The following is a 19,962-nucleotide window of genomic DNA, read 5'->3' as shown; positions in this document are numbered from 1 at the left end:
GTTAGAATCGATGAGGTGGCTCGGGCATCTGGTCAGGATGCCTCCAGGGCAGGTCCGACCGGAAGAAGGCCTCGGGGAAGACCCGGGACACGTTGGAGAGACTATGTCTCTCAACTGGCCTGGGACCGCCTCGGGATCTGCCGGGAGGAGCTGGACGAAGTAGCCGTGGGAGAGGGAAATGTCATTGGTCAAGATGCGTGGCGCCATCTCTGTGTCCACATTGTTTCATAGCATATACAGTATTTTTGGAGCTGCCCAATGAGGTTTCAGTAAATCCATTTAAATAATAAACATTTGATATCAAGTACTTGTTACATTAGTGATTCATTTTACGCAATACACTTCATTTGGTAATAAATTCATTTAAGACAGCATTCCATCACTATTAACCATCCCCAAAGCCACACCTGATATATAACACCCCCTGGAAAGGTAAGGAAATACAAAAATAAAGTCACAAATGTTCAATAATAACTCAAGACGAAAAACAAATCACGAGGCAGTCATTTTGGTGAAATTAACCCATAAAATATAATGGTTTTTTTTCCTCATCTTTTACATTTGCTGAAAATGTTAGCGCTTTGCTTTCTGATTGTAGTCATGATCAACAAGGTAAAAGCAAAATCATAAAATTGTGACGATCTTGAAATATATAAATGATCTACAAATAAATATCTGATCTTCAAACCTTTGTCTGTGCTGCGCTGTACCTACTTGGTATCGGTGACACGCGGAACTTAATGGTGCCTTTGTTATGTTTCCCACCGGATTCGTCACAACAGCGGACACTTGGGCAGCTGTCGAGGGGCATAATATCCGATGGCCGGCGACAACAACGTGTGCTCAGGTCTGATATTTTATCATTTACGAATGTTTGTTAAGCCGCAGTGAGTATCAGATAATTATTGAATAGTTTGAGTCGCAACACGTTCCTGCAACGTGCCTTTTTGTAATCCGCCAAAACATCACCCAGACGGGTCTACACCGGTGACGACACGAGTCGTCACGCTGTGGAAATGACCCATACTTGACGCGTAACAAATACTTTCATGGTCCGTTCGTTTAGATGTTTCGTGCTTGAATTTACAAAGGTGTGTCCGAGGCAGCGGAGAAGGATCTGTATGCTGTTCTGGGAGCCAGCCCTTCAGATTCATTTCACGAGCTCAGACACAGATATCAGAAGCTCGCCTTGCAGGTGAACACAAGGCTCTGTTTCTCTTTCTCTCTCTCTGTCACAAGCACGCACACAGGCAAATATGACTAGAGTTTTCTCTTGACTTGAGTCACTCTTTCAGGTGATTCTTTCTCTCCAGCGTCTCTACATTTACTTTTATTATAACACACTAACTGTATGGCACGGACAGGCGGCTGCCGAGAGGGCGCTAACCAAAGACGCGAGGTCAGGGACGGGCGAACTTGGGCCCGCGGGCCACATCAGGCCCACCAACGTCTCAAAAAACACCGGGCATTTCCAAAATCCTTGCAACATGACTTGCAGCGCTATTGTGGCATGTTTGAGTCGCCAGAAAATGTGAAATCTCTAGCTTGTACAAAAAAAAAGCAATCCACAACACGGCCGATGCAAAATATGCTGAGGGAGTCGTCAAAAAAGTAAACAAGGAGGAGTTAGCATACTCTTTATATCCAATGTTTTATTGTTCATAGTTCATATTGTTGTTGTAGCTGGACTACCCAGCATGCCTTGCAGGCGTTTGGAGCTAACAGTTTGAAGTTGCGTGTTATTAGTTGTTGCTTTTTCATGGAAATCGTCCGATACTCAAACCATTCCAACATCAAAATATTTATTTATTTTGCTCATTCCAAAATCCCCCATTATTCCTTTTTGTCATTGCAAAAATACTCATTTGAATGGAGAATTTGTCCAGCTCTTGGTTATTGGCTTTCATGTTACAGAAATTGGCTAAAAAAATGAACCAAACCCGCGGTAAAACCGTGTACCATTTGGTCCGCATGGGACAATCCGCCCTTGTGTGCTGCGTGTTTGCGACACATTTTGCACATGCATGCCTGTCCAAGCTGGTAAAAAGCCTTGCCCGCCATGTAATGTCCCATTTTCAACACTGTACATATTTCAAATGAGGGAATGTCTGCCTAAAAGTGGACAAAAAGGCGAGGCATTTGACAGCAGATTATAGAACATAGTATATATTAGAGAGTATAGGCGACAAAAGCTGTGCAGCCCCGCCCGTCTTTGTTTGTGGTGCACAGAGGTGACGAGGACCCAGTGGATCCTGACGTTGGGGTGCAGTGCACTGTTTTTGAACATTTCACCTCCATAAATGGACAAAGACGAGGACATAAAGACGAGATGAAAACCTAAAACACAAAGCCCATTTAGCTTCTAGTACAATACACTGACCGACTTTGGATTTAATGAACATGTCAAAGTGGCCCCCACATCCTTTACTTTTTCTATATGCTATATCGATATTTTCTTTTTTCTTTTCTTTTTTTTGGGGGGTAGAATTGCAGTTGCATGTGTAACCCGTCCTGCTTCACAAGGCAGAGGGAGTGAATGCACAAAAAACATGACGAAATCGCAGCCCAAAAACCGAGATAGGGCCGTACTGTGGGTTACCTGTACCGTTGCACCCCTATAGTCTTTATTTTTAGGAAGGTGAACAGGGGGGTGATGATTTTATTTTCAGCAAAATTCGTTACCGGAAGTGCAGGGCAGTTGCAGAGTGGTTGTTCTGGCCTGAACAAGGGTAGAACGCTGCTGTCATCTCATGCATTCATCTTTGTCTGTTTAAGTGTGTCACGGGAGGTGAAGTGTTCAAAAGCAGGTCACCGCACTTCGAGGTCAGGGCCAGGAGGCGTGGGGTAGAACTAACTTGGCTCAGGACGGTCGGGTGCACATTCTGAGTCGTTGCCACAGATCGCCTTTCCGTCTGCTTTTAGGCAGATCGTCCCTCACTTGAAGTGTGTATAGTGTGGGAAATGGGACATTCCCCAGCTTGGACAGGCACGTGCGTGCACACACACACACACACACACACACACACACACACACACACACACACACACACACACACACACACCTACAGTATCGACTGTATTGCAAACCTGTAGTCCTTTGGGGCGGATTGTCCCTTTTTTTCCCTCCTGTGATTGGGATTCTCCCATTGTTGGTTTGAACAGTGCCACCCAGATCGTCTTGGAGACGTGTGTGATTCAGAAGCAGAGTCCGGCATGAGGATGTTTCTTGAAATTGATGCGGCCTGGAGAATCCTGAGTGATCACAGCGCCAGGAGACAATATGACCAAGAGAGGAGAGGTAACAAGTGTCCCCGTTCGTTGGTCGTCATTGTTCAAATAATTGTGCAATGCAGAACATCTTCCGCATGGTTGCTCAAAATAACGTACCCTAAAAGATCAACACTAGTTGAGCTTGAGAGGCAGTAGCCGAACAGAGAGGGAGAAAACCGGTTACAGTAGGCGTGGGTGAACCTTTTCCACTCACCAACCGCATTCTAAAATTTGGCCGGGGCAGCGGACTAAAAGCAGATGGATGGTGTGTTTGGGGTTGGGCGATGTGGACCTTTGCTTGCATCACGATATTTTGGGGATCAGGATATGACGATATACAGTCAAACCTGTCTTAGCGGCCACCTTTATAGAAGGGCCACCTGCCTATAGCAGCCACTGAAAAATCCCCCGCAGCAAATGTACATGTTATAGACCCTTTGTATAGCAGTCACCTGTCCAACGCGGCCAGCGGCCACCCATTTTGTCTCCCTTGGTCAATATCTGACTGCATATAGCGGCGAAATTACCGACTCAAGTAGAAGTTTCATGCACGAAAAAGTTTTGTTTTTCAATCAATGACGCCGTTGTGTGTAGACTTTAATTACTGAGTCCTAGCTCAGTCACAATCATTCACAAGATCCACACAAACTGTCAGTTGTTCCACATAAAAAAGCCGTCTTCTTTTGAGCTTGCTATTTCCTGGTCAAACATGTAACTTTAAGAACATTTGCACCAAAACATTACCGCAAAGTAGGCTGGGAACAGGACGTGCTCCCAGCGACGCTACAATAAAAAAAAACATATGCTAGCATGCATGCGGCAGCGGGAGCAAAACTGAGTTCGGTTGTACTGAACTGAAGTATTTTAGAATGTACTCACGCTATTTTTGATAAATCCTCATCCACAAATCCATCAAAGTCCTCATCTTCTGTATTCGACACAAACAAAGCTGTCTTCTTTTCCGTTCGGTACTAGTCTGTTAACTTGTCAGTGTTATTCAGCTCCGAAGCAAAGAAGGAAACTTCTCCTGTTGCTTCTGCCAACTTTATTTCTTGAACGCGGCCACCAGACAGCAGCTCAGAACACACACACATCTCTCAGCATCGTCTCTCCTTCCTGCTTGCCCACAAGGCAAAGGTTAAACAAGCCCCACTACATAGCTGTCCAGCCAATGCCTGTAAGAAATGACACCGTTTATTTCCTGGTGTGCACTGGTCAATACTGTAATGCCGCTTGTTGTGGGGAAGGAGAGACTCACGTCGCCGATGCACTTTAATGGCTTTATTAACAGCGGAGAACACTGCAGGACTTTACATCCACGCCAACATAAACACACTTCCCAACTCTCTCCAAACTCACAGCTAGCACTGAGCCTAGCTCTCCTGCTCGGGACGCCCACCGTCACTTCCCGTCACTTCCTGATGAACTAAAGCTGTAATGACACTCTGCCGTATAAAAAGTAAAATATTAAAAACAAGCGTAAGACATTACTAGCACAGCTTTGTTCTGTGGGTGGTGGATATATTCTATCAGTTATTATTAAGCCTCTAGCTTCCTTTTAGTGAGTAAAAACCTTGGCTATGATTGCACTACATTGTCATGTAGACCTACAAAGTACACTTGGAAGAACAAGAGGTGAATAAATGTATTGCAACTGATGTGAAACTGATGAGGGGTAGGATTAAATAAGCTTTGCTTCTTCCTACTCCTTTTTGGACATGCAAAATTGTGAATTGTACTATGATGTGCTACTGTTTGACTCATGCATGTTCAGGATTAAAACCATGAACCATGATAATAACAAGCCTAGTAGTGTTGTACAACTTTTATCCGCAGTCCGCAGTGCCCTCTACTGGTCAACATTATTATTATTTTCCCTTTTTTTTTTTTTTTTCCCTCTACTGGTCAACATTCAAACTGGACGCCAACCTGTCTATAGAGGCCGCCTGTCTACAGCGGCCACTTTTGCAGACTCCCTCTAGTGGCCGCTATAGACAAGTTTGACTGTAATTAAATTCAGCCGAGTCTTGTATAAAATGCTACAAACCTTAAAGGGATAGTTGGGATTTTTTTAGACATGAAGTTGTGTGACATCCCCGTCAGCAGTGTAGTACATCCCCCACCCTTTAATCTCCTAAATCCAGATGTGGAAGGGATTTTAGTGATGAAGATCGTAGTACCAGGTGGTCCCTGGGGTTTCACAAGTAAGGAGTTTCTTCACAAAACAATATGCATTCAAAAGAGCAACACATCACAAAAATGCCCATTCGGAAAAATCAGACCTCACAAATCACTCGGCGTTATATTTGACTCCTGCCGTATCCCTGCGCACTGTCGCCTGTCCATTCTTGTATATGTGACAAAGACGCTCGTGTCTTCTTCCACGGTGCGGTGCACTGTTGCCACATACACAAGACTAGACAGGCGACTGGAGACAAATATCCTGGGTTCTGGGTCTTCCCTGAGGCCTGTTACCGGTCGGATGTGCCCTGAGTACCTCCTCAGGGACACGTCCAGGAGGCAGCCTGACCAGATGCCCAAGCCACCTCATCTGGCTCCTCTCAGCGGTTCTACTCCGAGTTTCTCCCAGATGACAGTGCTTCTCACCTTATCGCCAAGATAGAGCCCAGACACGCTGTGGTGAAAACCCCGGGTTACTTAAACTTTTCCATTTGGGGCAGGATCTCACCCCCGACCCGGAGATGGCACTCCACCCTTTTCCGGGTGAGAGCCATGGGACCTCGGACCTCGGTGCTGATTCTCATCCCATCTGCTTCACACTCGGCTGCGAACCCATCCTGTGAGAGTTGAAGGTCACGGCCCGATGAAGCCAGCAGGACCATATCATCTGCAAAAAGCACAGACCAAATCCTGCAGCCACCAAACCCCCTCAACATGCTGGCCCCACCGAGAAATTCTGTCCAGAAAACCAATGAACAGAATCTTTGACTTTTATGCAGATGACTGCCAGATTTACTTACCTCTTACAAAAAATGACCATGCCCCCCTGACACCCCTTCTCAAGTGCGTAAGCAACGTCAAGGTCTGGTTGGCACAACATTTTTTCAAGCTCAATGAGGGGGAGACAGAAGTTATCCTCCTGAACAATAGCGACCCCCTCATGGACTCGGGGCCCCCTCAAGAACCATGTCAGTCCCACAGCCACCAGCCTTGGCGTCATCATCGACAGCCATTTGAACTGACACTTTTATTTCGCCACGTCTGGACTACTGTGATGCGCTCTACTCTACAATAAACCACAAATGACTCGCTTACTGTTAGTCCAGAACTCTTTTGACAGGAACCGCATCACCCCAATTCTAGCCCCCTGCACTGGTTGCCTGTGTCTTTTAGAATTGATTTTAAGATTTAATTGTTTGTTTTTAAGGCTTTGAATGGGCTGGCCCCTCAGTACATCTCGGACCTCATCCAAATTTACACTCCAGCGTGCACACTGAGGTTCGAAGGCCAGCTCCAACCGGTGGTGCCTGAGACCGGACTTAAGACCAGGGGAGACCAGGCCTTTTCTGTAGTTGGCCCCAAGCTGTGTATTAGGAATAATTTACTGATTTATTTTTTACCTACTTCTTGGATTTATTGCTTTTATTGTTTTTACTTCTTGTTTGAAATATTTTACTGTTGTACGTTTCTTTGTTTTGATTTGCTCTTTTACTTTTTACTGTAGTAATTTTTACTTTTACTTATTATTTATGGTTTTACTAGTCTGTGCAGCACTTTGGAAACAGTGTTTATAAAATGTGCTCTATAAATAAAGTGGATAGGATTGATTGATTGATTTTTGGCCATGCCTGCATGGTATGCAACCAAATTAGCCTAGTTTCTGCAGCCATGGCCGAAAACATTGGCATCATTTTGGCACTTTTAGGGCTTTTCATAGTCAAATCTGATTTGGTAGATTTTGTCCGTAGCCTTTAATAGTCAATGTTTTTTTTAAGAGCAGAGCAAATGGCAACTGTCCTAAGACACCCCTGGATTGTATAGTTCAGGGGTGTCCAAAGTGCGGCCCCGGGGCCATTTGCGGCACGCAGCTGTGATTTTTATCAGCCTGCACCACAGTCTAAAAATTTAATTTAACAAGGTAACTTAATAAAAAGTTATAATCTAGCAAGGAAAAAAAGCCATCATTTCTCAAGAATAAAGTAATAGCATGAGGGAAAATGTCATTTTAGGAGCACGAAGTTGAAATATTAAAGAAAAAAGGTTGTAGTGTCAAAATCAAAATACAGTGAAAGTTGTACTTTTTGGAAACTGAGGTTGGGGAAAATTCATAACATGGTAATAAAGTCAAAATATTAAGAGAAGAAAATATACAAAAAGAAAGTTGAACTATTTGGAAAGTTATTTAAAAAAAAAATCAACAGCAGAGTAAAGTCAAAATATTAAGAGAAGAAAAATAGTTTTCTAATGAGAAAAAAGTTGCAATTTTATGAGAATAAAATTGAGGAATAACATTTTAGTAAGAACATTGAAATAAAGAAAAAATACATTGTTTTAAAAGATAAAAAATATTATGGGAATAAAGTTATAATTACAAGAAGAAAATTTACAAGAGGAAATCCGAAATGAAATACCGTAGTTGGAAAATGTAAAAAACACTAGAAATGGAAAAAACAGCTGTAATTTTACAGGAATAAAGTCAAAATATTAAGGAAAAAAGTCATCATCAAACGAAGAACAAAAGTCACAATTTAGAATAAACAAAGAATAAACTTGTATTATTATGTACAAATAATAGCATATCATATTTAGTACCATATCCCCTGTATTCCAAAGGTGAAATGCAGTTTTTTCTTGGGCTCCATATACAGAGCTTCTTAGCATACCTCCATGTGTTGCTTTACTGAATATCTATGTGGCCCTCGCTGGAAAAAGTTATAGTTCATTCACAGGTGTTTGGCTTGGTCTGGAGAACTGGCATTCAAGGGAAACTAAGGGGGTCTCATCTTAAACTGATGCTTGATTCATGATTTGGTGAGTCGTTGTAGCCCAAGAAGCCAAACTTCAGTCAGGTTCTCTTGGAAGTTCTTTTCCTTTCTGCTCACCTTTTAGTGATGTAATGCTTGCATTGCACTTTTTCCACGTCAGCGCTTACATGAATTCTGGCGTATATTATTGTTTATGCACCCGAAGTCAGCTGGGATAGGCTCCAGCATGCCCCCGCGACCCTATTGAGAAGCGTATGGATGGATTATTGTTTATGATGGTTTCTGGTTTTGTTATCTGTTATGCGACCCTCAGCACGGCCATCGTCTGCCAGCCTTTGATTCATATTTTGCTTAGCAGCAATTATCCTTCACACGGTGATAACACTAATTAAAACCTGAGCAAGTTTAACACTAATTATTAATGGCTCAGAGTCATTATCACTGTCAAAGTGAACACGATAATGACTTTTTCTTTGCAACCGAACTGCTAAAGCCAAGTGTGAACATTTGTTCACCATTCTTTTTTTTTTTTTTTTTTTTTTTTTTTTTTTTTTTTTTTTTTTTTTTTCCCCTGTCCTGTCCAGCCTTAAAGCAGATAGAATTGTATACCTAAATGCCGTCAAGTGCTCAACAGATTTACTCTGCCAGAGAGAAGTGTGATATACACTTCCCCTGTCATACAAAATTTATTCGACCTTGATGCTTGTTATAAAGCAAATTTGGAGCGCCCGGACCGGAGCAGGAGGGGACAGAGAAGAAGAGAAAAGGAAACGGGGGGGGGGGGGCGCGAGAGGGGACAAAAACAAAAAAAAAGAGAGACAAGAGACAAGGACAACAGCAGCAACAACAACAATTGTGACAGAACAACAGAAACATACAGAACGACATCAGCAAATAAATGTCCGTGACAACTATAAAGACGAACAAGGATAAAGGACAAATCAATATCAACAACCACAATGACAAAGCTGTCAATGACAATCAGACATAATAGCAGTCATGAAATGATGACCTATGACAGTGATCACAATGACAATACTGCATTGAAACAGTCGCACACAATAGCTGTCATGAAATGATGAATTATGATAGTGATCACCATGATAATACCGCATTGAAACAGTCACACATAACTGTAGTAATGAAATGATTATCCATGATAGTGAATAGAATCAAAGTTACTGTAATGCACATCATTGTAAAAAAAAAATATACATATACACATACATATACATACATACACATACATACATATATATATATATATATATATATATATATATATACACATATATACCGCACATACACACATATATATATATAGTCATACTGCTGAAATCACCGTCGCTGTAATAAAACCAACAACATAATAACACCCTGGATAACTCAGTGAGTAATGTGGGGAAGTACGTATGTACTGTGAGTGTGCATATGTACAGGTATCTCTGTATGTAAGGAAGACTTCATATATATATAAAGGTGCAGGAATGTGTGGGCGTGTGATTGTCACTGAGAGTGCATGAGAGGAAAGGGGCCGCCTTCCACCTCCCAGAGAGCCCCGCCCCAAATAGCAAGGCCGGGCCCCGGCCGCCAGAAGGCCACCAGGCCCATAGGGGCAGGCAGCACAAAGATCAGTGCCCCAAGAGCCAGCCCAGAGAGCCCCCCCCCCCGGGAAGACCAGTAAGGGGCCGAAGAGAGGTAATCCCAGCCAAGGACAGGGCGCCAGCGGGCCGGAGGACTGCCAACCCCCGAGACCAGCGAGAGATCACACCCCACAAAGGCAGACGGGTACCGGGGGCCACAAACCGGCAGGCCCAGAGACGCCTCCACAGCCGGAAAGAAGCCCGCCCGCGCCGGAAGCGCCAATTCCCCCCCACCGCCACCCCCACCCCCAGGGAGCGGAGCCCGGCCCGCCCCGGGCCAACCCCCGCCCGACCCCCGACACAGGGCCGCCCCGCCAAGGGATGCAGGAGGCACACCCTCCACCCACCCGGCGGAGGCACGGGCGGCAGAGATGTATCGCCCAGCACCTGACCCCACGGAGCAAACCCCTGTATGCCCCCCCCCCCCCCCCCCAAAATAAATAACTAAAATAAATAAATAAATAAAAATACACACACGCACGCACATACACACTCCTACGCACCCACACACACGCACATAAACACTCCTACGCACAAACACACCCCTATGCGCACGCTCATACACACTCTTACTTACTCAAGCGCGCACACACACACACACACACACACACACACACACACACACACACACACACAGTGGTCGACTGCCCGACACCCGGAAGCCCCACCCTATCCCCCGCTGGTAACCCAAGGAGCAGCGGAGCCGGGGACCCCGGGGTCCCAGACATACGATTCAGAACCCAGGGACGGAGAGCGCAGACCGCCGGGGAGCAGGAAGACACCCGGCCACACCCCCCCCAGCGGTAGGACGCCGCCAGCGAGGCAGACAGGGGAGTCAGCGAGGAGGAGAGCGGGAAACCGAGCAGGCAGGCGGGAAAACGGGCGAGCAGCCAGGCGAACCACCACACAGCGCCAACCGAGACCCGCGGGCCAGCAAACCCCGAAGAGAGAGCGGGAGCACCACACCCCAAGCCGCAGGGAGGCCAAGCACCAGCGCCGAGAAGGCGAGACCAGCAGCCGACCAGCCGACGGCCCCCACAAACCACCAGAAGCCAGACCAGCCACATGCCACCAGAGCCGACAGCGCACCACCCGCGCACCGGAGCCCCACCCCCGACAAGCCCACAGACAGACCGGGGGAGGCGAGGACACAGACAGCGGCCCGGCAGCGCACAAAGCGCAACGGCGACAGACGCCCAAGCGCCCGGCAGAGCACGACCCCCCCCAGCGAGCCCGGCCCCAGGGCACCCGCCCCCCCACCCCCACCCCGCCACCCAGGCCCACAGTACCCGCAAGCATGACCAAGCCCCAACCCACCAGCTGGCCCGGCGCCCCAGCAGCCGCCACAGCGCAGCAACCACCGGCCGCCGCGACAGCACACGGGCCACCCGAAGCACCAGCACCGCCCCCCGGAGACCGCCGAACCCGCCCCAAGAGCGCAGAGGCGCCCGCGGCACGTGTCAGTCCAGGGGGGGCACCGCAAGCCGCCCCCCCCGGCGCAAGCCCCGGCATCAACAGGCCCCAGAGGGCCACCCCAGGGAAGGGCAGGCGAACCAGACAAGGGCACCCCACAGGCCAGGCCGCCCCGGGCGAGCCACCGCGACGGCCAGGCCCCCGGCCACACCGCCGACCCTGGCGGGCAGACGCCGAGGTGCACGAGGCACCCCAATCCAGCCCGCCCCACCCGTGTATGTGATAAGGTGTGATAGTGTCTATGATGCAATTAAAAAAAATAAATAAATAAATAAAATAAAATAAAAGAGGATGGTGTATCTGTGTGCATGTATATGGAGTGTATGTGGATGATAGCTAATGATGCAATTAAAATCGGGGGACAGCTGCCGCTCGGAGGGCCCCTCACCTGGCCAGCCCCCCCAAACCCTAAGTGTCTACTCTGCGATTAAAATTGGGGGGCAACAGGTCAGTGGCACAGCAGGAGCAAAGGAGCCCCGCAAGGCAGCTCCCCTCCCCAATCACGCCCGACCGTAGGCCACCCCCCAATGTCCTATATATATGTGAGGTGGTGCAGTGGCACAGGAAGGACGGGGGCCCCACACCCCAACGCCGCCCAAACCGAGCAGGGGGGGGACCAAGGACACATGACCGACCGGCCGCCCACCACAGCCCAGGCTCGGGCGTGCCGCAGGACACACCACAGGCCCTACCCGGCCCGCCAGGATGCCCAGCCCGGCCCACCCAACCCCCCAGAGGCGATACCCCCAGCGCCCCCCAACACCGGAGCCCCACCGGAGGTAGCGTTCACAGCGCCACCCCCAAACCGCCAAACACCACGGACAAGCCACACGCCCCCAAGGCAGATCCGACCGCCACCAGGACAGCGGGAGCCGCGCCCACGCGCCCCCCGCATACCACCACGGCCGGCAAGGGAGCAACACCACGACGACCACAAGAGCACCGGACCCCACATAGAGCGGAGCACGGCCGCACCCACGAAGCACGCAGGCCAGAGGCGCCAGGGAGGGACAGAGAAGCAAGCACCGCACGACCGGGCCCGCGAGAGGAGCGGCCCCCGCCCGGCGCCCAAGCAGATGCCCCCGCCCGCCCCGCCCACCGCCACGCCACAGACCGGCCACCGCCCCACCCCCCGCCCATCCACCAACACCCCAAGGGGGAAACCCCGGAGGGAGGGAGACAACCGCCGGCCCGGAAGCAAGGACCAGCCCGACACCAGCAGGCAGCAGGGACCGCCCGCCAGCCCCCCGCCAGCCCGACCCCCAAGCCCCCGGCCAAAGCCACCCCCCGACCGCCCCACCCCGGAGCAAGCATCCTCCCGCCGATCCCGGGAAGCACCACGCAGATGGACACCACGCCGCCCGCCCCCACGCGCAACCCGCCCACGGCCCCCACACGCCCCACCCACCGAGCCACAGCGGCCCCGTCCCTGAGGGGAGAAAGCAAGGGATCCCCCCCACCCCAGCACCACGCACCCCCCACCCCGAGCCCAAAATTTGTTCACCATTCTATTCATCCATTGACACAACGATCATTCCTTGACCAGCAGGTGGCTGCCTATTTATTCTTTAATTCTTTTCTTTTTTTTTTTAGGTGAAATAGTTTTCTTTTCTCAACTTTTCATTTGTTTTTTTTCCAGGTACTGTTAATAACAAAAAAAAAGTGTATGATGCTGCCAAAGGATAGTAATGTAGCAATGTGTAACTACGTCGTTTGGAGTGGTGCAGAATAGTGCTGTCCTGTCCATTCACGACTGACCGGCCTTGTCTCGGAATGCCACTTGACTCATTACGCGGACTCATAACTGTTACATTCAATATTCCATCACTTATGGTGTCAGAAATGCAACAATCCAATCCAATCCACTTTATTTATATAGCACATTTTATAAACACTGTTTCCAAAGTGCTGCACAGACTAGCAAAACCACAAATAATAAGTTAATAAGGGAATGTAAATGTAAGTGTAAATAAGTAAAAATCACTACAGTAAAAACTAAAAAATCCAATAAATAAAAACAAAGAAACGTACAACAGTAAAATATTTAAACAGGAAGTAAAAACAATAAAAGCAAAAAATTCCAAGAAGTAGGTAAAAAAAAAAAAGTACATTGAATTAAAAACTAAAATAACTAAAACAATTAAAACTAAAAAAAAATAATAAAAGACACAGAGGACCACAGGACTCACGTCGAGATAAAAGCCAGAGGATAAAAGTGGGTTTTAAGACGAGACTTAAAACTTTCAATTGTGGGGGCTGTTTTTACATGAGGGGGGAGAGGGTTCCACAGCTTGGGGCCAACTACAGAAAAGGCCCGGTCTCCCCTGGTCTTAAGTCCGGTCTCCAGCACCACCAGTTGGAGCTGGCCTTCGGACCTCAGTGTGCACGCTGGAGTGTACATTTGGGTGAGGTCTGAGATGTACTGAGGGGCCAGCCCATTCAAAGCCTTAAAAACAAACAATTAAATCTTAAAATCAATTCTAAAACACACAGGCAACCAGTGCAGGGAGGCTAAAATTGGGGTAATATGCTCCCTCTTTTTGGTTGCTGTTAAAAGCCGTGCTGCAGAGTTCTGGACTAACTGGAAGCGAGAGAGTAATTTATGGCTTATTCCAGAATAGAGCGCATTACAGTAGTCCAGAAGTTACCAAATAAAAGCGTGCATGGCTTGTTTGAAATGTTGCAATGATAAAAATGGTGTGACTTTGGATAAAAGCCGAAAATGATAAAAACAAGATTTTACAACGGCGTTGATTTGTTTATTAAGTTTAAAATCACTGTCGATTATGACGCCAAGGCTGCTGGCTGTGGGACTGACATGGTTCTTCATGGGGCCCAAGTCCAAGTGGGGGTCATTATTATTAAGGAGGATAATTTCTGTTTTCCCCTCATTGAGCTTTAAAACATTTTGAGCCAACCAGACCTTGATGTCACTTAAGCACTCAAGAAGGGGAGTCAGGGGGGCATGGTCATTTCTTGTAACAAGTCAAGAGGCGCAAAAATAACATCTAGGAGTTCCTTATTTATTTTTGCGTAAGTTGGCAACCCTTTGATGTCTGGGCGAGGAAGTGATGCGTGTTATCATGCCTACTATATTGGGTAATAGGAGTGGAAAGGTGATTATAGGGGTGTTATTTCTTATCAACAGGGCTCTTATAATGTTAAAAAATATTTAGAGGGTCCTTCTCCATGCTATAACTACACAAATATTCAATTTAGCAATATTGAATCATACTTCACGGAAATTCACTTATCACTGTCTGTGATAAATGAGGGATGACTATATTAATAACAACCTCATTGTATGGTAACCGGAGAATGTAGCTAAATGTACGCAAACTGGGGCCAAATTTTAGTGCACAATTTTTATGTTAACCAAAAAACTCTCTCACCGAGGTGTACACTAACCGAGGTTCCACTGTAGTCGTGTTTGTGTGGACGTTCCCTTTAGTACTTGCTACTGATTCATTAAAACGGCAACATCAGATTTGAAATGTTGCACATCGTCTTGTTTGCTGTTCCTCTACTCATGCCAGAAAATGTCTTCTGCCTTCTGCAGCTCAGCAACTGAAACAGGATTGGCTCGTTGACTCGACAGTGTCCGTAGAAGACATGACCTGGAACGAGGGTAACTACACAAAATCTAATACAAGCGTGTGATTCGCTTTTGGTCTCTTATTGACGATTCTTGTACAAGTTACTTAAAAATGATATTTTTAACTGCTCTTCTTGTGTGGGACCTAATTCCAAATTCCTGATCGTACAGGGGTGTAACGGTACGCCAGCGTCACGGCTCGGTACGTAGCTATGTTTTAAGTTCATGGTTCGGTTTATTTTGGGTACAGTCAAGGAACAAAATGCAAAACATAAAACTGGTTAGTTTTTGTCTAAACCACTCTTAATGATTTTTCAAATGAATTCATTCAATAGCAAAGACAAATTTATGTTTTTATTTTTTTTTGTTAAACCTGAACGCTTGCTCCCAAAGACGTTTTTTTTACTTTTTTTTTTTCTAAAAGAGGTTCCCATGCAGTTTTAAGCCATAAAAACGGCCACAAGGTCAGCAGAAGTGCATTCGCTCTACAGCAAGGAGGACGTGAGACAGCGTGGCACATTCTAGGTAAATTCTAGCGCATGCGCGTGCACGCGTGCACACACAGTTTAGTTCCAAATGTGAAAATATTTGACAGTGTTATATTTGTGAATGCATTTTTATTTTGATGTAAAACAACCCCTTTTTCGTGTTGTTTGTGGTGTGGTATAGTGGTTTAGATATTTCAGTTGTCACAAAAGCAAAAAATATTTATGTCAAAGTGAAAGTTCTGCTGAAATTCATCTTTTCACAAAAAGCTGGTTTTCTCCCCTTTTTGTTGGGAACTGATATTTTCCTGAAACTTACCTGTGTATGTTCTACTGCTGATTGCTCAAGAATGGAAAAAGGTAGAAACAAACTTTTTTTTTTTATGATGAAAGACGAGAGTCTAACCCAGTGGTTCTTAACCTTGGTACCGAACCCCACCAGTTTCATATGCCCATTCACCGAACCCTTCTTTAGTGAAAAATGAAATAGATTAGAAAAACTTAAATAGAAAAACTTTACACTATATCAATATTTTTTTATAAATTGTTTATTGATTATTTATTGTTTACACACGAGGCAGCCATCATTGATTGTTAACTCAGAGGTGGTGTGGATGCTCTGACTTCCAAGTTGAACATTCCGACTGCAGGGGGCCTTTCAGTCGGGCGTTCCCGCTAGGGACTTGGAAATTCCAACTTCCAAGTACAAATGGAACGCACCATGAGCACGCTAAATTATTCGCAGCACGAATAATCACAATGTGATTATCTGCAGCCAGTGATGGCTAACGGGGGCGTGTCATCACGAATTGACACGATGGGTCTGGTGTGTCTTAACCTCCGTGGCGGAGGCTCCGCGGAACCCCTGAGACCCACTCACCGATCGAACCCAGGTTAAGAACCACTGGTCTAACCTTTGGTAGGTTCCGTGTTTATAAAGCACAATAGGCTGTGTGCCTCGAAAGATCAGTCAAAATCGTCTAAAAGGGCCGCGACTGCAGGGGTTGAATTTTGAAAAATGGCCGGGGTTGAATGGGTTGAATTGAATGAATCAAATGAATACAATTATCAAATGAAATGACAACAATAATAATTAAAATAAATAAATCATTGATAGAGCTCTGAAAAAATCTCACAGACCACGGCAAATTTTGACCGGTGGAAAACACGGAAGCTCTGATCACGATGATTGCACCAGATATCGATTTTAAAACATTAGTACACTGGAACCTTGCTTGACGTAATGAATTTGTTCCAGAAGCTCCAACTGACTGAAACGGACGCTGACCAAATCCATTTTTCCCACAAGAAATAGTCCAATGAATCCGTTCCAGAAACAACAAACACGTTTTTATAGAAAACGGTTTGAAATGCATTTACTGTGAATCCATATAAATCAGGAATGTCCAAACTTTTTCCACTAAGGGCCAAATACTGTAGAATCAAAAGATGCAGGGGCCGTTTTTACATTTTTAATAATATTTAATATCATATTTACACATATAAAACATGTATTTATTTTATCAGTGACAAAGCATATTATTATTATTATTATTATTATTATTATTATTATAAACAGTTTCTCCTTACATTACTTTTTAACTGTTTTTTGTTGTTGTTTGTTTTACAAATATGTCAATGTTGTACTTGTACATTTTTTCCCCTCATACTAATATGACTTATTCTCATAATATTTTGACTTTATTATCATAACATTATCGCATTTACTCAACTTAATTTTCCTAAAATTCCAACTTAATTCTTCGTTTGGTTTGTTTCTTATATTGCAACTCTTTTTCCGATAATATTTTCACTTGATGCTATCTTTTTCTGTTAATATAATGACTTTACTCCGTTAATATTTTGGCTTTATTCTTGTAAAATGACTTCTTTTTTCCCCCATTTTTGCTGTTTTTTTAAAAATTGTTTATTCGTATTTTTAGAATGTGCCGAGGGCCAAAAAAAAAAACCACTCGCTGGCCATAAATGGCCCCCGGGCCGCACTTTGGACACCCCTGATATAAATGATGAAAGACACGGTGTGTCCCCACAATGCCGAACCCGCACGCTACACTCTTCCACGCTGTCTCACGGCCTCCTTCCTGTCACCTGCGACTGTTCCATTCACACCATCCCTGACGAGCTCTTAGCAAATGCACGTGTTTACCGCTTAAAAGTTGCGTCTTCACCTCTTTCTGCCTCCAGCGCAGGAACAAAAAACGTAAAAGACGTACCAGTACGTTGTTGGGGTTTATAAAAACACAACGCCAGGCAAAATTTTAGACATGAACCAAAACAAAAAACACGGTAACTAAGCAAGGCTCCACTGTATTGGGTTGTTTAAAAATGAAAATGCAAAAAAAACATTCTGAATCTTTTTTTTGTTGTTGTGTTTTGACCATTTTTCATATTCTGCATGTAAATGCTCTAAATGACAATACTTGGAACTTGGGAGTGGTTAGTGTCGGTAGTTCATGAACGAAAACAAATGTTGATTGCTTCACAAACAAATTCTTATTTTGGAGCTTAGATATTTCCGGAGCGTAGTTGATGCTTCTTTTTCGGGACGTGCAGCAAAAGCGTAACAGTAGCAGTTTAAGTAGTGTGAATTATTTCATTTTTTAGGACATCAAAGTTCCTCATTTCCTGCATTGGTGGCAAACTGCTTTCATCACAGAAGAGGGTTTTCAAGGTCTGGCTTCTCCTTGGCAATATCGCTTGCCTTGACTCCCCATTAGCCAAAGGCTGGGCTGCACACGCGCTGGATCTGCTCACCAAGTAGACACGTGACTACGGGCAGTTACACTTCCTGCCCCTCACTTTTAAGCATGCTGTGTGGGAAATCGTTACGCCTCCGGGCCGAACCAAACATCCCGCAGCGCAAAATCAGATTCCGGATACACTGTGTTACTGTAACACCACGACTGTGGTATCATGTTCACGGCTGATGTAAAATAGATTTTCACCATAGATTTTGTACTTTTACAGAGGGGTGCGTGTATACATACTGCTGCCGCTGTGGCGGGCAATTCAGCATTACGCAAGAGGAGATGGAGGCGGAGATGCAATGGAGGCAAGGCGCTAATGAAGAAGAGGAAGCAGTAGAGGGCCATCATGTGGTTGTGTGCTGTAACACGTGTTCCCTCAGTGTGTATGTGACATATCCATTGCATAGCAAGGCTTCACGCTTCCAAGCCTTGAATTGAAAGTGTGTAAACATACAGAGTCGGGGTGTGTGTGCGCGTGTCACAGTGCTGCTTTGTCAATAAACTTCAAATGCTTTCAGGACGCTGCAGCAGGGATGTACAAAGTGGGGCATGGGGGCCATTTGTGGCCTGTGAATGTTTTTTTTATTGGCCCTCAGGACATTGTAAAAATATCATTTAACAAGAAAACAAGAAGGAAAAAAACAGCAAAAATGACACATTCAGCTGTAAATTTATGTATAGTACTTTATTTATCCCACAGCGGGGAAATTCACTCGTTACAGCAGCAAGCAAGGAAGATATGCAAGTAAAGAATACATAGTGACATAGTGACTACAACATGGTTCAGGTGGTGCAGGTGTTGTAGAGCCTGATAGAGGTCGGTATGAAGGACCTGCGGAACCTCTCCTTCTTACACCGTGGGTGTAACAGTCTGCTGCTGAAGGAGCTGCTAAGGGAACCCACAGTGTCATGTAGCGGGTGAGAGGTGTTGTCCATGATGGATGTCAGCTTAGCCAACATCCTTCTCTCCCCCACTTCCTCCACGGAGTCCAGAGGACCGTCCAGGACAGAGCTCGCTCTCCTGATCAGCCTATTGATCCTGCTCCTGTCCCTGTCCGTGCTGAGCCGTTTACAAGAATAAACTCAAAATATTAAGAAAAAAAAGTGAAATATGCGAAACAAACAAAACAACGAGCAAAGTTGTCATTTTTTAAAATGATGTCATGAAAATAAAGCCAAAATATTATGGGAAGAAAATCATAATTATGAGAAGAAAGTTGGCATGGCAGAAATGGTAAAAACAGCTGCAGTTTTACCAGAATAAAGTCCAAATATTAAGAAAGAAATGTTGTATTCTATTCTGAAATCATGTCACAATTTTATGATTTTACAATTATGAGGGAAAAAATGTCATTTAAGTAGCATAGAGCTGAAATATTAAAGACAAAATACAGAAAAAAACAGAAACAAAACAAAATAAAGATGCAATTTGGAAAATTAGATGAAAAAATCGTGGTGAGATATTTTAATCATCGACCGCCTTAAACTACATAACAGATTATAAAGAATCAACAATTCATACAGGAGTAAAGTCTTGACATTATATCATGTATAAATACTGTAAATGCAGAATATAGACGAAGCAGTGACTTAATAAGGATAGATTAATGAAATAATACAAATAATTAAGAAACAGCCTGACAAGATTTAAGAGAAAGAGAAAAAGTGTCTCATGGGCACTCGGCCTGGGATGGTAATAAATGAGTGAATTGTTTACACAATAAATGAAAATGAACTGTCTAATTGTGCCTGTTTCTATATATTTCCATGTGCATGCGTGTC

General features: G+C 45.2%; 1 protein-coding gene across 2 annotated transcripts; it reads left to right on the top strand.

Annotated features, from left to right (window-relative positions):
- Positions 1-763: 763 nt before the first annotated feature.
- On the top strand, positions 764-19,678 carry dnajc24 (DnaJ (Hsp40) homolog, subfamily C, member 24). Of its 2 annotated transcripts, none has more exons than XM_054777329.1 (5): positions 764-847; positions 1,092-1,195; positions 3,163-3,298; positions 14,892-14,960; positions 18,401-19,678. In XM_054777329.1, exons 1-5 carry the CDS (start codon positions 820-822, stop codon positions 18,616-18,618), a joined length of 555 nt encoding a protein of 184 aa, XP_054633304.1. In that variant the 5' UTR covers positions 764-819; the 3' UTR covers positions 18,619-19,678. The 2 variants fall into 2 exon arrangements, with proteins under 2 accessions (XP_054633304.1, XP_054633305.1); XM_054777330.1 differs by lacking the exon at positions 18,401-19,678 and adding an exon at positions 18,038-18,394.
- The last annotated feature ends 284 nt before the right edge of the window (positions 19,679-19,962 follow it).

Source organism: Dunckerocampus dactyliophorus, chromosome 5 (genome assembly GCF_027744805.1).
Source record: "Dunckerocampus dactyliophorus isolate RoL2022-P2 chromosome 5, RoL_Ddac_1.1, whole genome shotgun sequence".
NCBI lineage: Eukaryota > Metazoa > Chordata > Actinopteri > Syngnathiformes > Syngnathidae > Dunckerocampus > Dunckerocampus dactyliophorus.
Note: the sequence above shows the minus strand (reverse complement) of the source record. Positions and strands in the feature narration are given on the sequence as shown.

Bases quoted from the DNA above. Each gene is read 5' to 3' on its own strand.
- dnajc24 (XM_054777329.1), top strand. From the start codon at position 820: ATGGCCGGCGACAACAACGTGTGCTCAG. The intron at 1,196-3,162 runs GTGAACACAAGG...TGGTTTGAACAG, and splicing joins ATCAGAAGCTCGCCTTGCAG to TGCCACCCAGATCGTCTTGG. The intron at 14,961-18,400 runs GTAACTACACAA...GTACTTTTACAG, and splicing joins AGACATGACCTGGAACGAGG to AGGGGTGCGTGTATACATAC.